The 22842-nt window shown below is 43.5% G+C and overlaps 6 protein-coding genes across 11 annotated transcripts in view; all 6 read left to right on the top strand.

The window, feature by feature from the left end:
• LOC121188170 (protocadherin gamma-A4-like) overlaps window positions 1-22842 on the top strand; it is a 205088-nt gene that overhangs the window by 115007 nt on the left and 67239 nt on the right. The window contains exon 1 of one of the 6 annotated variants that reach the window (XM_041047777.1): window positions 366-2837. The exons of 4 other annotated variants lie outside the window; for them this stretch is intronic. In XM_041047777.1, the coding sequence (XP_040903711.1) occupies window positions 444-2837 (2394 nt within the window). In that variant the 5' untranslated portion in view covers window positions 366-443. Of the gene's footprint in view, window positions 1-365; window positions 2838-20303; window positions 22698-22842 lie in introns of those variants that run through there. One more of the 6 variants, XM_041047781.1, reaches the window with a different exon arrangement.
• On the top strand, window positions 4932-7346 carry LOC121188887 (protocadherin beta-16-like). The gene has a single exon (XM_041048834.1). The coding sequence runs from the start codon at window positions 4932-4934 to the stop codon at window positions 7344-7346; it is 2415 nt and encodes an 804-aa protein (XP_040904768.1).
• Window positions 7933-10487, top strand: LOC121188888 (protocadherin beta-16-like). Its single transcript, XM_041048835.1, has 4 exons — window positions 7933-7937; window positions 8120-8392; window positions 8818-8825; window positions 9688-10487. Exons 1-4 carry the CDS (start codon window positions 7933-7935, stop codon window positions 10485-10487), a joined length of 1086 nt encoding a protein of 361 aa, XP_040904769.1.
• Window positions 11242-13665, top strand: LOC121188889 (protocadherin beta-16-like). Its single transcript, XM_041048836.1, has one exon. It carries the CDS (start codon window positions 11242-11244, stop codon window positions 13663-13665), a length of 2424 nt encoding a protein of 807 aa, XP_040904770.1.
• On the top strand, window positions 14204-16664 carry LOC121188173 (protocadherin beta-16-like). Its single transcript, XM_041047785.1, has one exon. It carries the CDS (start codon window positions 14217-14219, stop codon window positions 16662-16664), a length of 2448 nt encoding a protein of 815 aa, XP_040903719.1. The 5' UTR covers window positions 14204-14216.
• On the top strand, window positions 17304-19712 carry LOC121188188 (protocadherin beta-16-like). Its single transcript, XM_041047801.1, has one exon. It carries the CDS (start codon window positions 17313-17315, stop codon window positions 19710-19712), a length of 2400 nt encoding a protein of 799 aa, XP_040903735.1. The 5' UTR covers window positions 17304-17312.

Raw genomic sequence — 22842 nt, forward strand, 5'->3', positions numbered from 1 at the left:
TTTATTTTTTTGTAGCTATACCCACAGGTCATGTGTGTTTTATTATTTTTAGATGGACAGTGCCCTCCTTATTGATGATTATTATTGTAAAAGTTTGTTTCATCATTCCAATAATGCACATTCCTAAGCGATTTCAACTCATAATAGCTTTACTTTTCTTGTAATTTCACTCTTTTAACTCCGTGGGCCGCTGTTGGTCAACGTGTTGAAGCTGTGGAGAGGATCTGAAGCAGACCCTCCCATGTCATGTCGGTATTTTAGAGAAAGAAAGGAGGAGGAAGCACTGTTCACGGACAGATAAACCATCAGACGGACATGTTAAACTGATAGACTCTTCTTCACATTTTGTGGATTATATCAAGATTCCTTCTTTCATTTCATATGGAAATATTTTTATTTTGAAACCCAGTGTAACACGTCTTTGTTGTGGCGCAACGTAGACTATGGACAGAACAATGAGACGGCAAGTAGTGTTTTTCATCTCGATCTTTTCTCTCGGTTCAGTTCTCGGACAAGTCAGCTACTCTATTCCGGAGGAAATGGCAAAAGGCTCTGTGGTGGGCAACATAGCACGTGATTTAGGTTTAGATGTGAAAAGGTTAAAATCAGGCAAAGCTCGTATATTTACGGGAGACAGTGCAGAATACATCGAGCTGAGCAGAGAAAGAGGAGTCCTCCTCGTGAAAGAGAGAATCGACAGAGAGTCGCTCTGCAGACAGACGACGCCGTGTGCTTTACATTTGCAGATTATCCTGGAAAACCCAATGGAGCTTTATCGAATAACAGTAGAGATAACCGACATCAACGACAATAGTCCCAGTTTTAAAAATGACGAGAAACGTTTCGAAATTAGCGAATCGGCAGTTACGGGATCTAAATTTGTGTTAGATAGAGCGGTCGACGCAGACATTGGCATAAATGGTCTGAAAAATTACAGCTTGAAACCCACGGACAATTTTGTAGTGAAAATACAAAGTCAAGCAGATGGAAACAAAAAGGTCGAAATGGTTTTACACAAGCCTCTGGATCGAGAGAAAGAGGAACAAATATCATTGTTGTTAACAGCTGTAGATGGAGGAGAACCTCAGATGTCTGGGACGGTGAAGATTTATGTGACTGTGCTCGATGCAAACGACAATGCTCCTGTTTTTACGCAGTCGGTGTACAAGGCAGCCATAGCGGAAAATTCTCATAAAGGAACAACACTGACAACAGTGAGTGCATCTGATGCAGATAAAGGCACAAATGGGGAAGTTTCTTATTCAGTGTCGACCACTGTGGACAGCGTGTCTGACACTTTTACAATAAATGAAAACGGTGAGGTTATATTAGTTGGTGAAGTCGACTTTGAAAAAGCCAAGTTTTACCAAATTGATATCGAGGCTAAAGACAGTGGTGGTCTTTCTGATTCCAGTAAGATTATAGTTGATGTCATCGATATTAACGATAATAAGCCTGTGATCAGTATACTTTCTAAATCTGATTCAATCCCAGAAAACTCTCCCCACAATACAGTTATAGGGCTTTTTAGTGTCCTTGACCCAGATTCAAGTAACAATGGTCAAGTGAACTGCAGAATAAATGGCAATATACCATTTACTATAACCACTTCTTCAAATGATTTCTATAGCTTAGTGACAGACAGTGATTTAGACAGAGAGAGAGCCTCTGAGTACAATATAACAGTGACCTGCTCTGATGAGGGAGCGCCCTCCCTCTCCAGCAGCGTCACTCTCACCTTACAGATCTCTGACGTCAATGACAACGCGCCTGTCTTTGAGAGGAGCTCATATGAGGCCTACATTGTAGAAAACAACACACCAGGCCTCTCTATATTCACAGTGAAAGCCACAGACGCTGACTGGAACCAGAATGCCCGTGTTTCTTACATACTGGAGGAGTCCTCTGTGAACGGAGTGCCAGTCTCCTCCTATGTGTCCGTTAGTGCTGATAGTGGAGTCATCCATGCAGTGCGCTCTTTTGACTACGAGCAGATCAAAGATTTCCACTTCCGCGTCAAAGCGCAGGATGGAGGCTCTCCTCCACTCAGTAGCAATGTGACAGTGAAAATACTGATCCAGGACCAGAACGACAACCCTCCTCAGGTTCTGTACCCAGTCCAGACTGGTGGCTCTGTGGTGGCTGAGATGGTGCCTCGTTCAGCAGATGTGGGCTATCTGGTGACTAAAGTGGTAGCTGTTGATGTGGACTCTGGACAGAATGCCTGGCTGTCCTATAAACTGCAGAAAGCCACAGACAGGGCGCTGTTTGAAGTGGGCTTACAGAATGGAGAAATCAGAACTATCCGCCAAGTCAGTGATAAAGATGTAGTCAAACAGAGACTGACTGTTATAGTGGAGGACAACGGGCAGCCCTCTCGTTCAGCTACAGTCATTGTCAACGTGGCGGTGGCGGACAGCTTCCCTGAAGTGCTGTCGGAGTTCACTGACTTTCCACACGACAAGGAGTACAATGACAACCTGACTTTTTACTTAGTGCTGGCTCTGGCTGTAGTTTCCTTCCTCTTCATCACCTGTTTAGTTGTTATTATATCAGTCAAAATCTACAGATGGAGACAGTCTCGCATCCTGTATCACTCCAATCTGCCTGTGATTCCATATTATCCACCACGTTACTCAGACACTTTGGGGACAGGGACTCTCCAACACGTGTACAATTACGAGGTGTGCAGGACGACTGACTCCAGAAAAAGTGACTGTAAGTTCGGCAGAGCTGGTAGTCAGAACGTGCTGATAATGGACCCCAGTTCTACAGGAACGATGCAGCGGATGCAGAGTGAGAAGAGCATCCTGGATGAACCAGACTCTCCTCTAGAGGTTGGTCTCATGAAATGACACAATACTGCATTACACCCTTAATCATAGCATGTTTTCTCTATTTGTTCCTTATGTAGCAACTAAACTGTGGATTCCCTCTTTACAAACTGCCTTCCATAATAATTTAATGAAACCATCTTCAGTGTCCACCTATTCCTTTTTATGTTGTTTTTTAAGTCCTGCACATAGTTCAATCTAGTGCAGAATTCAGCAACATTAAAGTTTTTATCCCTTTTAACCTTATCATTACAGTCCCAATCTTGACAAAAATTCAGCTGCGTGAAAAGTATAAGAGTACTTTGGATTAGTTTATGAAAATCTGCATTCCATGTGGAAAAAAATAGGTATTCAGTCTGATCCTGAGTCTTACAGAGTCAGTGCTTTTTGGTGATTAGGTTGTTTTTAAGTATTTGAAAAGAAATTTCTAGGAAGAACTGTATTTGCCATACATTACTGATGGAGCAGTTTGTCTTTGGGTGAAACTCCTTCTTGAATTCATTTGAATATGTTTCTCTGCTGAAGAAGAGGCTTTCTTGAGTCTACAGCTTTCACTTGCTGTTGTCGCTGTTATCTGAATTTAACAAATGTTGAGACTAAAATGTCTACTTTGCATACAACAGTGTGTCAGTTTGGGACTTCAAACTTGGCTTTTTCTGCAGTAATTTTGTAATTAGCTTTTAGACCTGTGCAATAGTGCAACTATTGATTGAGAGCTGAAAGTTCTGTGTTAAGGCTCCCTTTAGTTGACTGACAACTAAAGTCTTTAAACATTGTATTGAATACCATTTACAACTCTGCTTGGTTTGCCAAAGGCGATACACTTTCTGATTCTGCAAATAGAATAACTGAAAACACACTGGCACGAGCGTCGTCTTTGCTGTCTGTGAAGTCTGCATTTTCCCGCTGCTGTTGATCACCTATTAGTCCTGAGCAAAGACATGTCAGTAGATTCATAGTTACCATCCTGAGAGCTGCTGTGGTTAAAGTCCACCTAGCTTTCCTGCTGTTGAATGTCGATATATGTCTTGGTGAAGCAGAATATGTCACTACATCAGAATTCTTGCTCCAACTTTATCCAAAGAACTTTTTTTTTTGACAGAATGAAGCTGTAGGAAGTAAACAAAATGGTGTAAAAATGCACAATAGTTAGTCACTTTGAATAACTTCAGCTCTGTGGAAAGTAAATAGAAAATAATTAGTAACTGTCTGTTATACTGTAAGTATGAAAGTCAGGTGGCTAGAAATCAAATGGAAAATAGAGTACGGGTGTGTGCGTGTATGGCCACAAGTCATCTTGTGCTCAGCCTGTTTAGTAAACAGCAAGTTCAGGCAAACACTTCACAGCATCATCCTCTCTGTGTATGCTGCCTAATTTATCAGGGTGATAGAAGTCATGTCTCACAAGACATTAGTTACCATGGAAGAGTTTCAGCTAGAAAATAAATTTTGTGATTTGCTGAATGATAGCCTTTGTATCTTTCCCCTGGTCTTTTTATTCATCTCAACAACCAGAAAGGTTATTAATTACAGATAATATAAATAATTTACTATGCTCTGATGACACCTTTTATTACTCTTATTTCATTGTAAAAGAAAAAATACTTCAGCAAGCTGTTTAAACAGTTTGATCTCTGGTTCTCTGGTTGCATTTAAAGGGACTTTTAAGTTAGTATTTAATTCCATGTTAATATTTTATGATTTAACTGTTTCTAATTAACTGAACAAGATTTCTGTTTTTTTTGGTACTGAATAAGTACCGAGGTTGCAGGTCCTATTTATTCCTTCATAGTGAACCTCTTACTGCTCAGAGTGTAGTTTCCTGCAGTGCAGATCTTTGGACTCTCAGGGCCGCTGTTGACCAATGCAGAACCTTCCCCGTTCATTTCGTTATATTAAACAGAGAAAGAGACAGACACACACACAGCACACAGGCGTCGTTACATGAGCTCGGACATATTCGCGCTGTGCTTTATTTATTTCGGATCTAAGAAACACGGACATAATCAGTCTTCCTCTGGAACACGTTCTGATTGAGGAAACTTGACGCTTTGGAATACAGCGCTCTTTGCATCTCCAGGATTTGTGGCAGATAAAATGTGGGGCAGAACAATGAGACGGCAAGTACTGTTGTTTGTCTCGATTTTTTCCCTCAGCTCAGTGTTCGGGCAGGTCACCTACTCCATTCCCGAGGAGATGACAAAAGGCTCTCTCGTTGGCAACATAGCGCAGGATTTAGGGTTAGACGTGAAAAGACTGAAGTCGGGTAAAGCTCGCATTTATACAGAGGACAATGCAGAATACATCGAGCTGAATAAAGACAGAGGAGCCCTGCTTGTGAAAGAGAGAATCGACAGAGAGGCGCTCTGCGGACAGACAACACCTTGCGCTTTACATCTTCAAATTACGCTGGAGGACCCGATTGAATTCTATACAGTTACAGTCGAAATAAATGACATTAACGATAACGCACCCAGCTTCAAAAAGGATGAGATGAAATTTAGGATTAGTGAGTCGGCTGCGATCGGAGCGAAATTTGTGCTAGAGAGAGCTATGGATCTAGATGTGGGTGTTAACGGATTGCAGAGTTATTCGCTTAAACCTACAGACAACTTTCATCTGAAACTCCAAAATCAGCAAGATGGGAGTAAAAAAGTAGAGATGGTTTTGCAAAGACAGCTAGACAGAGAGACGCAAGAGCACCTTTCTTTAACACTCACAGCTACTGATGGTGGTGATCCTCAGCTGTCGGGAACAATGCGAGTAGAAATTTCTGTACTAGACGCTAATGACAATTCACCAGTATTTACGCAGGAAATATATAAGGCAATTATTACGGAGATTGCTCCAAAGGGCACAATTCTGAGTACCGTTAGTGCTGTAGATGCAGACGAAGGTTCCTATGGAAAAGTGTCCTATTCTATAACAAATACGCTGGATGATGTCCCTGTTATGTTTAGAATCGACGAAGACAGCGGTGTGGTATCTTTAACTGGAAACCTGGATTATGAAAAGGCACAGCACTATGAAATACACGTACAAGCTAGTGATGATGGAGGACTAACAGATTCGTGTAAGATTATTGTTGAAGTGACCGATACGAACGACAATCACCCATCTATTAATATCATGTCTAAAACGAATTCAATATCAGAAAACTCTAAGCCAGGGACTGTGGTAACTATATTTAATGTTCAAGATCCTGACTCAGGAGAAAATGGAAAAGTCGCATGTAATATCGAAGAACACGTGCCGTTTCTGATGAAAACAACGTCGAAAAAATTCTTTAGCCTAGTGACAGACAGTGATTTAGACAGAGAGAGAGCCTCTGAGTACAATATAACAGTGACCTGCTCTGATGAGGGAGTGCCCTCCCTCTCCAGCAGCGTCACTCTCACCTTACAGATCTCTGACGTCAATGACAACGCGCCTGTCTTTGAGAGGAGCTCATATGAGGCCTACATTGTAGAAAACAACACACCAGGCCTCTCTATATTCACAGTCAAAGCCACAGACGCTGACTGGAACCAGAATGCCCGTGTGTCTTACATACTGGAGGAGTCCTCTGTGAACGGAGTGCCAGTCTCCTCCTATGTGTCCGTTAGTGCTGATAGTGGAATCATCCATGCAGTGCGCTCTTTTGACTACGAGCAGATCAAAGACTTCCACTTCCGCGTCAAAGCTCAGGATGGAGGCTCTCCTCCACTCAGTAGCAATGTGACTGTGAAAATACTGATCCAGGACCAGAACGACAACCCTCCTCAGGTTCTGTACCCAGTCCAGACTGGTGGCTCTGTGGTGGCTGAGATGGTGCCTCGTTCAGCAGATGTGGGCTATCTGGTGACTAAAGTGGTGGCTGTTGATGTGGACTCTGGACAGAATGCCTGGCTGTCCTATAAACTGCAGAAAGCCACAGACAGGGCGCTGTTTGAAGTGGGCTTACAGAATGGAGAAATCAGAACTATCCGCCAAGTCAGTGATAAAGATGCAGTCAAACAGAGACTGACTGTTATAGTGGAGGACAACGGGCAGCCCTCTCGTTCAGCTACAGTCATTGTCAACGTGGCGGTGGCGGACAGCTTCCCTGAAGTGCTATCGGAGTTCACTGACTTTCCACACGACAAGGAGTACAATGACAACCTGACTTTTTACTTAGTGCTGGCTCTGGCTGTAGTTTCCTTCCTCTTCATCACCTGTTTAGTTGTTATTATATCAGTCAAAATCTACAGATGGAGACAGTCTCGCATCCTGTATCACTCCAATCTGCCTGTGATTCCATATTATCCACCACGTTACTCGGACACTTTGGGGACAGGGACTCTCCAACACGTGTACAATTACGAGGTGTGCAGGACGACTGACTCCAGAAAGAGTGACTGTAAGTTCGGCAGAGCTGGTAGTCAGAACGTGCTGATAATGGACCCCAGTTCTACAGGGACGATGCAGCGGGTGCAGAGTGAGAAGAGCATCCTGGATGAACCAGACTCTCCTCTAGAGGTTAGAAAACAGTAACAACCATTTTTTTCATTTTGTATGCAAATCAAGGTCAAGGTATTCGGGCATTATCAAATTTCAAATTCAAAGAATAGCTTTCAGCAGGATTCTGTGGAAACCGTATATTAACGCCTGAGATGTTGAGGCAGTGTTATAGAGTTGCTATTCAGCACCATGGACAGCGACACTTAACACGACTTACTCCAGTTGTATTAATTTTTGTCTTGTTTTCAGCTCTTTTATCAACTACAATATAAAAACACTTCTTTTCTATTTGCTGTACTCAAATATGTTCCAAAACACTTGTACACTATATTATCAAAGTATTTAGTATCCGACTTTAAAGTGTGCTAAATCACCAACCAAATGTGTTGTGGTCTCAGATCCGCTTCATTAACAGTGTGACTTCGCACTAAACTCATTCTGTTTGATATTACTTGTTGTAATTTGTATTTTCAACTCAAAGGGTCGCTGTTGGCAAGCGTGTTGCTATTTAACTAGATGTTATTTTTGTCTGTGTCCTGCCCCTTCGAGTCGAAAGCGTTGGACACAATCAGAGAAAGGCAGAAGGCACAGTCGGCGCTCAAAAGGAGCACTGCGACGAATGGCGTAACTGGATATATTATTTTGCTTTCTATAGTTGGATTGTGGACGTTGTTTTTTCCTCTTTGCTATCTATCCTCGCACCGACTGCAATTGGAATACTTCTCTTTTAATGGTGCAGGAAACAAAATGACGGACAGAACAATGAGACGGCAAGTACTGTTGTTCCTCTCGGTCCTGTGTCTCAGCTACGTGCTCGGGCAGGTCAGCTACTCCATTCCCGAAGAAATGGCCAAAGGCTCTGTGGTTGGCAACATAGCGAATGACTTAGGTTTAGATCTGAAGAGGTTGAAATCGGGTAAAGCTCGTGTCTATACAGGAGGCGGTGCAGAATACATCGGGCTGAATAAAGACAGAGGAGTCCTCCTTATCCAAGAGAGGATAGACAGGGAGGCTTTATGTGGTGAGACGACGCCTTGCGCTTTACATTTCCAGTTAATTCTGGAAAATCCAATGGAATTGTTTCGTGTTACAGTGGAAATCACCGATATAAACGATAATACTCCCAGTTTCACAAACGCAGAAAAACGCTTTGAAATTAGCGAGTCCGCTGTTGTAGGGTCGAAATTCGTCTTAGAGAGAGCCATGGACTCCGACATTGGGATGAACGGCTTACAACAATACTCACTTACTCCAGCTGATAACTTCGTATTAAAATTAGAAAATCAGGCAGACGGAAGTAAAAAGGTAGAGATGGTGCTACAGAAACCACTAGATCGAGAAAAGCAAGAACGGCTTTCATTGTTACTAACCGCCATAGATGGAGGAGAGCCGCAGATGTCAGGCACAATGCAGATATTTGTCAACGTATTGGATGCGAACGACAACGCACCTACATTCGCTAAACCGCTGTACAGAGCAAAAATACTAGAAAATTCTCCAAAAGGCACCAGCGTGACGACTGTTAGTGCATCTGATAAAGACATTGGCTCGAACGGAGAAGTTTCATATTTAATATCACCCAGCAAACGCCTTTTATATGAACTGTTTAGGATTGACTCGAAAACTGGTGAAATTATACTGAAAGGCGAAATAGATTATGAAAAGGCAAACATTTATCAAATCGATGTTGAAGTTGTAGACAGCGGTGGACTCTCTGACTCCGCGAAAGTCATAGTTGATGTTATTGATATAAATGATAATAAACCTCACATAAACATTGTTTCTAAATCAGAGTCCATATTCGAGGACTCGCCTCCAAACACTGTGATTGCCATGCTGAGCGTAAACGATCCAGATTCAGAGAACAATGGAAAGGTAGAGTGTCATATAGACGATAACATTCCTTTTAAAATACAAACTACATTAAATGGATTTTATACTTTAGTTACAGAAGTCGCTTTAGACAGAGAGAGAGCCTCTGAGTACAATATAACAGTGACCTGCTCTGATGAGGGAGTGCCCTCCCTCTCCAGCAGCGTCACTCTCACCTTACAGATCTCTGACGTCAATGACAACGCGCCTGTCTTTGAGAGGAGCTCATATGAGGCCTACATTGTAGAAAACAACACACCAGGCCTCTCTATATTCACAGTGAAAGCCACAGATGCTGACTGGAACCAGAATGCCCGTGTTTCTTACATACTGGAGGAGTCCTCTGTCAACGGAGTGCCAGTCTCCTCCTATGTGTCCGTTAGTGCTGATAGTGGAGTCATCCATGCAGTGCGCTCTTTTGACTACGAGCAGATCAAAGATTTCCACTTCCGCGTCAAAGCGCAGGATGGAGGCTCTCCTCCACTCAGTAGCAATGTGACAGTGAAAATACTGATCCAGGACCAGAACGACAACCCTCCTCAGGTTCTTTACCCAGTCCAGACTGGTGGCTCTGTGGTGGCTGAGATGGTGCCTCGTTCAGCAGATGTGGGCTACCTGGTGACTAAAGTGGTGGCTGTTGATGTGGACTCTGGACAGAATGCCTGGCTGTCCTATAAACTGCAGAAAGCCACAGACAGGGCGCTGTTTGAAGTGGGCTTACAGAATGGAGAAATCAGAACTATCCGCCAAGTCAGTGATAAAGATGCAGTCAAACAGAGACTGACTGTTATAGTGGAGGACAACGGGCAGCCCTCTCGTTCAGCTACAGTCATTGTCAACGTGGCGGTGGCGGACAGCTTCCCTGAAGTGCTGTCGGAGTTCACTGACTTTCCACACGACAAGGAGTACAATGACAACCTGACTTTTTACTTAGTGCTTGCTCTGGCTGTAGTTTCCTTCCTCTTCATCACGTGTTTAGTTGTTATTATATCAGTCAGAATCTACAGATGGAGACAGTCTCGCATCCTGTATCAGTCCAATCTGCCTGTGATTCCATATTATCCACCACGTTACTCAGACACTTTGGGGACAGGGACTCTCCAACACGTGTACAATTACGAGGTGTGCAGGACGACTGACTCCAGAAAGAGTGACTGTAAGTTCGGCAGAGCTGGTAGTCAGAACGTGCTGATAATGGATCCCAGTTCTACAGGAACGATGCAGCGGATTCAGAGTGAGAAGAGCATCCTGGATGAACCAGACTCTCCTCTAGAGGTTGGTTATTTGGGGGCTCATTTGTAATTGTTACATATTTGCATGTTTTCCCATAACTGATACCAGGCGCCACTTATCACTAGTCTGCCGTCAGCACCATGGACAGAGGCACTCTTATCGCCCAGGACCTTTTTTTTTTCTTTTTTCAGTTCAAGCTGTTTTCAGTGGCATGTGTGTTTGCGAATGTATGTGTGTGTGTTTGTATCTGCTGGTGAGTTTGGAATTTGCTTGGATATATTGTTACTTCATGATAATTTTGTTGAGTAATTATAGACTAGTACATAGCACTTAATCGCTCCGCTGTTGGTTGTACACGAAAAACATTTTTTAGTATCTATCTTATATAGTATTATATATATATATCTATCTGTCTATTTAACTGTCTGTCTGTCTATCTACTCATTACTCATTGCTCATTGCTCATTGGTGGTACATATAACAAAAGAATTCACTCGTGTGCATCTTTAAATCTTCAGGCCTTTTCTGTAGTTCATTTCTCTGTACTCTTAGGGCCGCTGTTGACTAGTGTGTAGATGTTTCACGGCAGATTTAGAGAGAAACCTCCCCCATCATGATGATATCAGAGAGAGAGAAAGAAAGACATTGGGTTACAACGTCGGCGTACACTTAAACGACGATAGTGCAGTAGCTCGTTTTTTTTTTCATTGACCGATGTGGGCGATTATGGAGTGGAACCTTGTTTTTTTGCATAAAATGTAATGGACCATAAATACGCAACGATTGTGGAGCATATTTCGTTCTATTGAATTTCGCGAGGAAAATGTCGGACAGAACAATGAGACGGCGAGTACTGTTGTTTTTCTTGGCCCTTTATCTCCGTTCAGTGCTCGGCCAGGTCAGTTACTCCATCCCTGAGGAGATGCCGAGTGGCTCTTTGGTCGGCAATATTGCTCAGGATTTGGGTTTGGATGTAAAACGGCTGAAGTCAGGTAAAGCTCGCCTTTATACAGGAGACAGTGCGGGATACATCGAGCTGAATAAAGAACGAGGAGTCCTCCTAGTCAAAGACAGAATAGACAGAGAGGCGATTTGCAGACAAACGACGCCTTGTGCTTTACATTTTCAGCTTATTTTAGAGAATCCTATGGAGTTTTACAGCATCACAGTCGAGATTACAGATATAAATGACAATCCTCCCACTTTTGAAAAAAATGAAGTCAGTTTCAAAATCAGCGAATCTGCTGTAATTGGAGCAAAATTTGTATTAGACAGAGCAATAGATCTCGATGTCGGCAAAAACGGTCTTCAAAAATACGAGCTTAAGCCTACTGATAATTTTGTACTTAAACGGGACAGTCAAGGTGATAGAACAGAAAAAGCTGAGATGATTTTACAGAAGCCCCTCGACAGAGAAAAGGATGAGTTGATATCTTTAGTTTTAACAGCTTTTGATGGAGGAGACCCGCAAATGTCGGGAACAATTCGGATTTTCATCACAGTGTTAGATGTGAACGATAACGCACCTGTTTTTTCACAGTCCACCTACACGGCCACTGTTTTTGAAAACGCCCCAGAAGGGACGGTTGTCACCAGCGTCACTGCATCAGATGCAGATTATGGAACAAATGGAAGGATAAAATACTCCATCACGAACAGTTTAGATCAAGCACATGCGCTGTTCCAGATAAACGAAGACAGCGGAGAAATTAGATTGACTGGAAATATCGATTATGAAAATGCCCGGAATTACCATATTAATATACGTGCAAGTGATGATGGGGGACTTACAGATTCATGTAAAGTCATCGTTGAAGTGGTGGATATGAACGACAACAAACCAACTATTAATATAATGTCAAAATCAAACATGATATCTGAACATTCTGAGCCGAAAACTGTTGTAGCAATGATGAATGTTCAAGACCCAGATTCAAATGAAAACGGTAGAGTTCATTGTTTTATCAACGATAACACCCCTTTAACTATAATGTCGACATCAAATAATTTCTATAGCTTAGTGACAGACAGTGATTTAGACAGAGAGAGAGCCTCTGAGTACAATATAACAGTGACCTGCTCTGATGAGGGAGTGCCCTCCCTCTCCAGCAGCGTCACTCTCACCTTACAGATCTCTGACGTCAATGACAACGCGCCTGTCTTTGAGAGGAGCTCATATGAGGCCTACATTGTAGAAAACAACACACCAGGCCTCTCTATATTCACAGTCAAAGCCACAGACGCTGACTGGAACCAGAATGCGCGTGTTTCTTACATACTGGAGGAGTCCTCTGTCAACGGAGTGCCAGTCTCCTCCTATGTGTCCGTTAGTGCTGATAGTGGAGTCATCCATGCAGTGCGCTCTTTTGACTACGAGCAGATCAAAGATTTCCACTTCCGCGTCAAAGCGCAGGATGGAGGCTCTCCTCCACTCAGTAGCAATGTGACAGTGAAAATACTGATCCAGGACCAGAACGACAACCCTCCTCAGGTTCTGTACCCAGTCCAGACTGGTGGCTCTGTGGTGGCTGAGATGGTGCCTCGTTCAGCAGATGTGGGCTATCTGGTGACTAAAGTGGTGGCTGTTGATGTGGACTCTGGACAGAATGCCTGGCTGTCCTATAAACTGCAGAAAGCCACAGACAGGGCGCTGTTTGAAGTGGGCTTACAGAATGGAGAAATCAGAACTATCCGCCAAGTCAGTGATAAAGATGCAGTCAAACAGAGACTGACTGTTATAGTGGAGGACAACGGGCAGCCGTCTCGTTCAGCTACAGTCATTGTCAACGTGGCGGTGGCGGACAGCTTCCCTGAAGTGCTGTCGGAGTTCACTGACTTTCCACACGACAAGGAGTACAATGACAACCTGACTTTTTACTTAGTGCTGGCTCTGGCTGTAGTTTCCTTCCTCTTCATCACCTGTTTAGTTGTTATTATATCAGTCAAAATCTACAGATGGAGACAGTCTCGCATCCTGTATCACTCCAATCTGCCTGTGATTCCATATTATCCACCACGTTACTCAGACACTTTGGGGACAGGGACTCTCCAACACGTGTACAATTACGAGGTGTGCAGGACGACTGACTCCAGAAAGAGTGACTGTAAGTTCGGCAGAGCTGGCAGTCAGAACGTGCTGATAATGGACCCCAGTTCTACAGGGACGATGCAGCGGATTCAGAATGAGAAGAGCATCCTGGATGAACCAGACTCTCCTCTAGAGGTTAGACTGCAATGTTTAAATTGAATAGTGAAACTTTGAAATCATGACGTATTTGTGTTTTTCTTATGACTCTTATTTTTTTATTTATTCTAATGCCAAACACGTTTCATTATTAGTTTAGGTGAGAAAGAGTTGTATTACTGATTTGACGTGATTTTTTGTCTAATAGATACTGGTGTGCTGCTACTAGTGCAGCTAATAATTATTATTATTATTATTATTAGCTGTTGTAGTAGTAGTAGTAGTAGCAGCAGCAGCCGCAGCCGCAGCAGTAGTAGTAATATAGTGACGTTTTGCTTTGTTTTTTCCCATAATCAACCACATTCTCATCTCCCTTACTCTATCTTGTGCTGTTTTGTGTACTGAACAGAAAGGGCCGCTATTGGCCAGAGTGTGGCAGTCTTCGATAGGGCTGGTAACTGTACCTCCCCCTCAGATTGTGACATGGCAGACAATAAAACAGACACCAACCGCCTGCCCTCGTTTGAGTAGAAAACTGCTCACGGACAAGGAACGCTGCTATTTTTTGTTGATAATTTCTGTGATGTACGATCGGGAATTTTTAGGATATTCGCATGGATTACGGTCTTATTAAAAGGAGAGAGGAATACCCCGACAAAATAATGAGACGGCAAGTACTGTTGTTCATCTTGGTCCTCGGTGTTACCTCGGTGTTCGGTCAGGTCAGCTACTCCATTCCTGAGGAGATGGAGAAAGGTTCACTTGTCTGTAATATCGCTCAGGATTTAGGGATAGATTTTAAAAGGCTCAAGTCGGGCAGAGCTCGTATTCATTCGGGAGACAGCGCAGAATACATCGAGCTGAACAGAGAAAGGGGAGTGCTCCTCATCAGGGAGAGAATAGACAGAGAGACGTTGTGCGGGGAAACGACGCCCTGCGCTTTACATTTACAGATGATTCTTGAAAACCCGATGGAATTGTTCCGCATAACAATAGAAATCACAGACATAAACGACAATGCTCCCAGTTTTGCATCGAGCGAGAAACGTTTTGAAATCAGCGAGTCAGCCGTCGTTGGGTCTAAATTTGTTCTGGAGAAAGCCATCGATGCGGACATTGGTGCAAACGGTCTCCAAAGCTATTCGCTTAATCCAACAAACAACTTTGCACTGAAACTAGAGAATCAAGCAGACGGAAGTAAAAAGGTAGAAATGGTCCTACAGAAACCTCTAGATCGAGAGCAGCACGAACAGATATCACTATTATTAACTGCTCTAGATGGCGGTCAGCCGCGCATGTCAGGCACAATGCAGATAACAGTTAACGTGTTAGATGCAAACGACAACGCACCGGTTTTCACTAAGTCAGTGTACAAGGCAACAATAACTGAGAATTCCCCAAGAGGCACCAGTGTTATTACTGTTAGTGCCTCTGACAAAGATGGGGGCTCTAATGGAGAATTATCATACGCGATTTCAAATAGCAAGCGTCGTTTGTCCGATCTGTTTCAGATCAATAGAAAAACCGGAGAGGTTTTTTTAATCGGTGAAATAGATTATGAAAAAGCGAAGCTCTTCCAAATTGATATCGAGGCTACAGATAATGGTGGTCTCTCTGATTCCAGTAAGATTCTACTTGATATTATTGATGTCAATGACAACAGCCCTCAGTTGAAAATACTCTCTAAGTCAGACAGCATTTTAGAAGACTCTCCTGACAATACTGTGATTGCTATGCTGAGCGTAAATGACCCTGATTCTGAGAGGAATGGAGAAGTAAAATGTAATATTAATGATGACATTCCCTTTAAAATACAAAACACAATGAATGGATTTTATAGTTTAGTTACAGAAGTAGCTTTGGATAGAGAGGCCGCGTCTCAGTACAATATAACAGTGACCTGCTCTGATGAGGGAGTGCCCTCCCTCTCCAGCAGCGTCACTCTCACCTTACAGATCTCTGACGTCAATGACAACGCGCCTGTCTTTGAGAGGAGCTCATATGAGGCCTACATTGCGGAAAACAATACACCAGGCCTCTCTATATTCACAGTGAAAGCCACAGACGCTGACTGGAACCAGAATGCCCGTGTTTCTTACATACTGGAGGAGTCCTCTGTGAACGGAGTGCCAGTGTCCTCCTATGTGTCCGTTAGTGCTGATAGTGGAGTCATCCATGCAGTGCGCTCTTTTGACTACGAGCAGATCAAAGATTTCCACTTCCGCGTCAAAGCGCAGGATGGAGGCTCTCCTCCACTCAGTAGCAATGTGACAGTGAAAATACTGATCCAGGACCAGAACGACAACCCTCCTCAGGTTCTGTACCCAGTCCAGACTGGTGGCTCTGTGGTGGCTGAGATGGTGCCTCGTTCAGCAGATGTGGGCTATCTGGTGACTAAAGTGGTGGCTGTTGATGTGGACTCTGGACAGAATGCCTGGCTGTCCTATAAACTGCAGAAAGCCACAGACAGGGCGCTGTTTGAAGTGGGCTTACAGAATGGAGAAATCAGAACTATCCGCCAAGTCAGTGATAAAGATGCAGTCAAACAGAGACTGACTGTTATAGTGGAGGACAACGGGCAGCCCTCTCGTTCAGCTACAGTCATTGTCAACGTGGCGGTGGCGGACAGCTTCCCTGAAGTGCTGTCGGAGTTCACTGACTTTCCACACGACAAGGAGTACAATGACAACCTGACTTTTTACTTAGTGCTGGCTCTGGCTGTAGTTTCCTTCCTCTTCATCACCTGTTTAGTTGTTATTATATCAGTCAAAATCTACAGATGGAGACAGTCTCGCATCCTGTATCACTCCAATCTGCCTGTGATTCCATATTATCCACCACGTTACTCAGACACTTTGGGGACAGGGACTCTCCAACACGTGTACAATTACGAGGTGTGCAGGACGACTGACTCCAGAAAGAGTGACTGTAAGTTCGGCAGAGCTGGTAGTCAGAACGTGCTGATAATGGATCCCAGTTCTACAGGGACGATGCAGCGGATGCAGAGTGAGAAGAGCATCCTGGATGAACCAGACTCTCCTCTAGAGGTTGGTCTCATATAGAGTTTATTTCTATGAAGTGTTTACACTCAGTATTAGACTGATACGTTTGTTCTATCATTCGAGCAAAATTACAGCACCTTGGACAGCGACAATGACAGCTCCTCTGTATCTCTTTTCCTTCTCTGTGGTAGTTTCTGCATCCAACATTTTACATGAACTGAACTGGCTTCCATGATGCTTTCAATAAGTATTTATGTTTTTAAAAAATAGATTATAATATTTTTTTAATATGTTTAATTTATCATTATTCTTTTTTTTATTTCTGAGTTGAACAGGTGTTGTTATTTTCTCGCTGGATGTGGCATTTGGCTTTGCATTCCATTATTGCTGTTTTTCATCTGTACTTTCACAATTTGAACTCTTCGGGCCGCTGTTGCCCAGTGTGTTGCAGTTGAGAGTTGTTTTTTAGCAGATCCTCCCAGTCATCGTTCTGGCATAATACTGAGACACAGGCACAGATATAGAATGCACACTTCGGCGATCAGACCATACTATCCACGGACGTCTCATGTCGGATTTCTGTTTTACTAATGTGTGGATTACAAACATAATTTTCTTCGTTTTTTCAATTCACGTGAGGTGGAGTCTTACTCCGAAAACGTAATAGCACACGGTATTTGTTTTGCGACAGCTGTATCGGACAGAACAATGAGACGGCAAGTACTGTTGTTCATCTCCATTTTCTGCCTCAGTTTCGCGAACGGGCAGGTCAGCTACTCAATTCCGGAGGAAATGGCAAAGGGCTCTTTGGTCGGTAACATCGCACAAGATTTGGGTTTAGATGCCAAACGGCTTAAATCTGGCAAAGCTCGTATCTACACGGGAGACAGTGCTCAGTATATTGAGCTGAATAGAGAGAGGGGGGTCCTCCTTATTAAAGAAAAAATAGACCGAGAATCGCTCTGCAGACAGACAACGCCTTGCGCTTTGCATTTTCAAATCACGTTAGAGAACCCGTTAGAATTATTCCCAGTTACTGTAGAAATTACCGATATTAATGACAACGCTCCGGTATTCCAAAAGGAAGAGAGGAGATTTGAAATAAGCGAGTCTGCAGTGATCGGCTCCAAGTTCTTGTTAGAGAAAGCGATTGACCCTGATATCGCAATGAATGGTCTTCAGAGGTACACCCTGAAGCCGAGTGATAATTTTGTGCTGAAACTGCATTCTCAGTCTGATGGCAGCAAAAAGGTCGAAATGATCTTACAAAAACCTTTAGACCGAGAGAAGCAGGAACACATATCATTAGTTTTGACAGCGGAGGACGGAGGAGAACCACAGATGACAGGAACAATGCAGATTCATGTGACTGTGTTGGATGCAAACGACAATGCCCCTGTCTTTAGTAAACCCGTTTACAAAGCAAGCATTACAGAAAACTCCGCGACAGGAACACTCGTTACTAAGGTCAGTGCTTCTGATGCAGACAAAGGCTCAAACGGAGATGTGACCTATGTCATCGGGAATAGCATGGATACTGTTTCAAAGTTATTTCACATTAATAGTCAAGGCGATGTGATACTAGATGGTCCAATAGATTATGAAAGAGAAAAGCATTATCACATCGACATAGAAGCGGTTGATCAGGGCGGACTGTCTGATTCGAGTAAAATAATAATTGATATAATTGACGTGAACGACAATAGCCCTGTAGTAAATATGATATCAACATCAGGCTCAGTAGCGGAGGATTCAGCCCACAAAACAGTGATAGCTTTAATGAGTGTAAATGACCCTGATTCTGAAACTAATGGAAATGTCCAGTGCGTAATAAATGAAAATATGCCGTTTGAAATTAAACGTACCTCCAATAATTTCTATAGCATACTAACAAACAGTGATTTAGACAGAGAGAGAGCCTCTGAGTACAATATAACAGTGACCTGCTCTGATGAGGGAGTGCCCTCCCTCTCCAGCAGCGTCACTCTCACCTTACAGATCTCTGACGTCAATGACAACGCGCCTGTCTTTGAGAGGAGCTCATATGAGGCCTACATTGTAGAAAACAACACACCAGGCCTCTCTATATTCACAGTCAAAGCCACAGACGCTGACTGGAACCAGAATGCCCGTGTTTCTTACATACTGGAGGAGTCCTCTGTGAACGGAGTGCCAGTCTCCTCCTATGTGTCCGTTAGTGCTGATAGTGGAGTCATCCATGCAGTGCGCTCTTTTGACTACGAGCAGATCAAAGATTTCCACTTCCGCGTCAAAGCTCAGGATGGAGGCTCTCCTCCACTCAGCAGCAATGTGACAGTGAAAATACTGATCCAGGACCAGAACGACAACCCTCCTCAGGTTCTGTATCCAGTCCAGACTGGTGGCTCTGTGGTGGCTGAGATGGTGCCTCGTTCAGCAGATGTGGGCTATCTGGTGACTAAAGTGGTGGCTGTTGATGTGGACTCTGGACAGAATGCCTGGCTGTCCTATAAACTGCAGAAAGCCACAGACAGGGCGCTGTTTGAAGTGGGCTTACAGAATGGAGAAATCAGAACTATCCGCCAAGTCAGTGATAAAGATGCAGTCAAACAGAGACTGACTGTTATAGTGGAGGACAACGGGCAGCCCTCTCGTTCAGCTACAGTCATTGTGAACGTGGCGGTGGCGGACAGCTTCCCTGAAGTGCTGTCGGAGTTCACTGACTTTCCACACGACAAGGAGTACAATGACAACCTGACTTTTTACTTAGTGCTGGCTCTGGCTGTAGTTTCCTTCCTCTTCATCACCTGTTTAGTTGTTATTATATCAGTCAAAATCTACAGATGGAGACAGTCTCGCATCCTGTATCACTCCAATCTGCCTGTGATTCCATATTATCCACCACGTTACTCAGACACTTTGGGGACAGGCACACTCCAACACGTGTACAATTACGAGGTGTGCAGGACGACTGACTCCAGAAAGAGTGACTGTAAGTTCGGCAGAGCTGGTAGTCAGAACGTGCTGATAATGGATCCCAGTTCTACAGGGACGATGCAGCGGATTCAGAATGAGAAGAGCATCCTGGATGAACCAGACTCTCCTCTAGAGGTTAGACTGTTACATTAAATGGGCTCTTTTTGTTTTTCATCTATATGTATTTAGTTCCCATGTCATGCATTCAGTTGCTGTTACAAGGTAAAATGTCAGCACCAGTGACAGAATTGGTCGAAAGAAGCCGCGAGTGTTCACTGTTACTGTACATGCATCCTACTTACTGCTCTTTTGAGGAAATTCATGCAGCAGCTTTCTTGTGTTAAAATGATAGATGCAACATCATCAAATTTTACGAAATGCACTCATGTTTCCCAATATAAATCATTAAATCATTCTGGTTTAATCTCCATCAGTCTGCTACAAATGGGGTTGATTTGAACACATTTCCTGCAGTTTTACATTATGAACTCTTAGGGACGCTGTAGTCCAGCGTGTTACTCAGGAAGAATATATTGTCAACAGTCCTCACCCTCTTTAAACGCCAGCGAGGAGAGGATAGAGCACACGAAGGGTTAGAGTCGAGAATAAAACACGCATCTCGCTTGGACTATTTTCTTTCTTTTTTGAGGAATATGCTCTGACTTTCTGCTTGTTGCTTGGAGGTATCTTTTTCACATTTTATTCGACCGAAAAACGTTTATTTCTGCCTTTAACATAATATCGAGGAGAACAATGAAACGGCAAGTACTGTTTTTCATCTCGTTCCTTGTTGTCGGTCCTGCGCACGGCCAGGTCAGCTACTCCATTAACGAAGAAATGTCAGCGGGTTCCGTAGTCGGGAATGTAGCAGAAGATTTGGGTTTAGACGTGGATAGGCTGAAATCACGAAATGCTCGCGTCTACTTTGGTGATAGCAGAGAATACATTGAGCTGAATAAAGCCAGGGGAGTCCTCCTTATCAAAGAAAGAATAGACAGAGAAACGCTCTGCGGACAGACGATGCCTTGTGCTCTGCACTTCCAAATTATCTTAGACAAACCCATTGAATTTTACAGGATCGTAGTTGAGATCGTGGACGTTAATGATAATCCACCCACCTTTGAGAAACGTGACATTAAATTTAAAATAAGCGAGTCTGCAGTCACCGGATCGAAATTTGATTTGGAAGGGGCGGTGGATTTAGATGTTGGAAGTAATGGTCTCCAAACCTATCACCTGGAACCGACAGATAATTTTGCTTTAAAGCTACACAATCAAGCAGACGGCTCCAGGAATGTCGAGATGATTCTGAAACGACCACTTGACAGAGAGAAAAGCGAGCATTTGTCTCTCGTGTTGACGGCCGTGGATGGAGGAGAACCTCGTATGTCTGGAACAATGAACATTCTTATTACGGTGTTAGATGCAAATGATAACGCGCCCGTTTTCACAAAGCCCGTATACAAAGCTACCGTTGCAGAAAATTCACCCAAAGGCACAGTTGTGACTACAGTTAGTGCATCAGATGCCGATCAGGGATCGAATGGAAGAATAACATATTCGATCAGAAACACTTTAGATGATGTCAGACATTTGTTTGAGGTAAATGAAAATACCGGCGAGGTTAGATTGATTGGAAATATTGACTACGAAAAATCAAGAAATTATCAAATAAATCTACGTGCAAGTGACGAGGGAGGACTGACAGATACGTGCAAAGTAATAGTCGACATTATAGATGTGAATGATAATAACCCGCTGATAGATGTGATGTCTAAAACAAATGTGATTTCCGAAGATATCAAAAGCCATACTGTCGTAACGATAATTAACATTCAAGACTTAGACGACGGGGAGAATGGTAAAGTTAAATGCACAGTAAATGAAAATATTCCGTTCTTATTAAAGTCTACTGAAAATAATTTCTATAGCTTAGTGACAGACAGTGATTTAGACAGAGAGAGAGCCTCTGAGTACAATATAACAGTGACCTGCTCTGATGAGGGAGTGCCCTCCCTCTCCAGCAGCGTCACTCTCACCTTACAGATCTCTGACGTCAATGACAACGCGCCTGTCTTTGAGAGGAACTCATATGAGGCCTACATTGTAGAAAACAACACACCAGGCCTCTCTATATTCACAGTCAAAGCCACAGACGCTGACTGGAACCAGAATGCGCGTGTTTCTTACATACTGGAGGAGTCCTCTGTCAACGGAGTGCCAGTCTCCTCCTATGTGTCCGTTAGTGCTGATAGTGGAGTCATCCATGCAGTGCGCTCTTTTGACTACGAGCAGATCAAAGATTTCCACTTCCGCGTCAAAGCGCAGGATGGAGGCTCTCCTCCACTCAGTAGCAATGTGACAGTGAAAATACTGATCCAGGACCAGAACGACAACCCTCCTCAGGTTCTGTACCCAGTCCAGACTGGTGGCTCTGTGGTGGCTGAGATGGTGCCTCGTTCAGCAGATGTGGGCTATCTGGTGACTAAAGTGGTGGCTGTTGATGTGGACTCTGGACAGAATGCCTGGCTGTCCTATAAACTGCAGAAAGCCACAGACAGGGCGCTGTTTGAAGTGGGCTTACAGAATGGAGAAATCAGAACTATCCGCCAAGTCAGTGATAAAGATGCAGTCAAACAGAGACTAACTGTTATAGTGGAGGACAACGGGCAGCCCTCTCGTTCAGCTACAGTCATTGTCAACGTGGCGGTGGCGGACAGCTTCCCTGAAGTGTTGTCGGAGTTCACTGACTTTCCACACGACAAGGAGTACAATGACAACCTGACTTTTTACTTAGTGCTGGCTCTGGCTGTAGTTTCCTTCCTCTTCATCACCTGTTTAGTTGTTATTATATCAGTCAAAATCTACAGATGGAGACAGTCTCGCATCCTGTATCACTCCAATCTGCCTGTGATTCCATATTATCCACCACGTTACTCAGACACTTTGGGGACAGGGACTCTCCAACACGTGTACAATTACGAGGTGTGCAGGACGACTGACTCCAGAAAGAGTGACTGTAAGTTCGGCAGAGCTGGTAGTCAGAACGTGCTGATAATGGATCCCAGTTCTACAGGAACGATGCAGCGGATACAGAGTGAGAAGAGCATCCTGGATGAACCAGACTCTCCTCTAGAGGTTAGAATGACACTTCTATTGCTCAAACTAATACTTTAAAAAAAATCTCAGTGATATAATTTACATCCCATACCATTTCAGTACCTCGGACAGCGAAAGATAAATCACTTTATTTTTATTTTACGTCTCTGCATTTTTCTTTCTT

Source organism: Toxotes jaculatrix, chromosome 10 (genome assembly GCF_017976425.1).
Source record: "Toxotes jaculatrix isolate fToxJac2 chromosome 10, fToxJac2.pri, whole genome shotgun sequence".
NCBI lineage: Eukaryota > Metazoa > Chordata > Actinopteri > Toxotidae > Toxotes > Toxotes jaculatrix.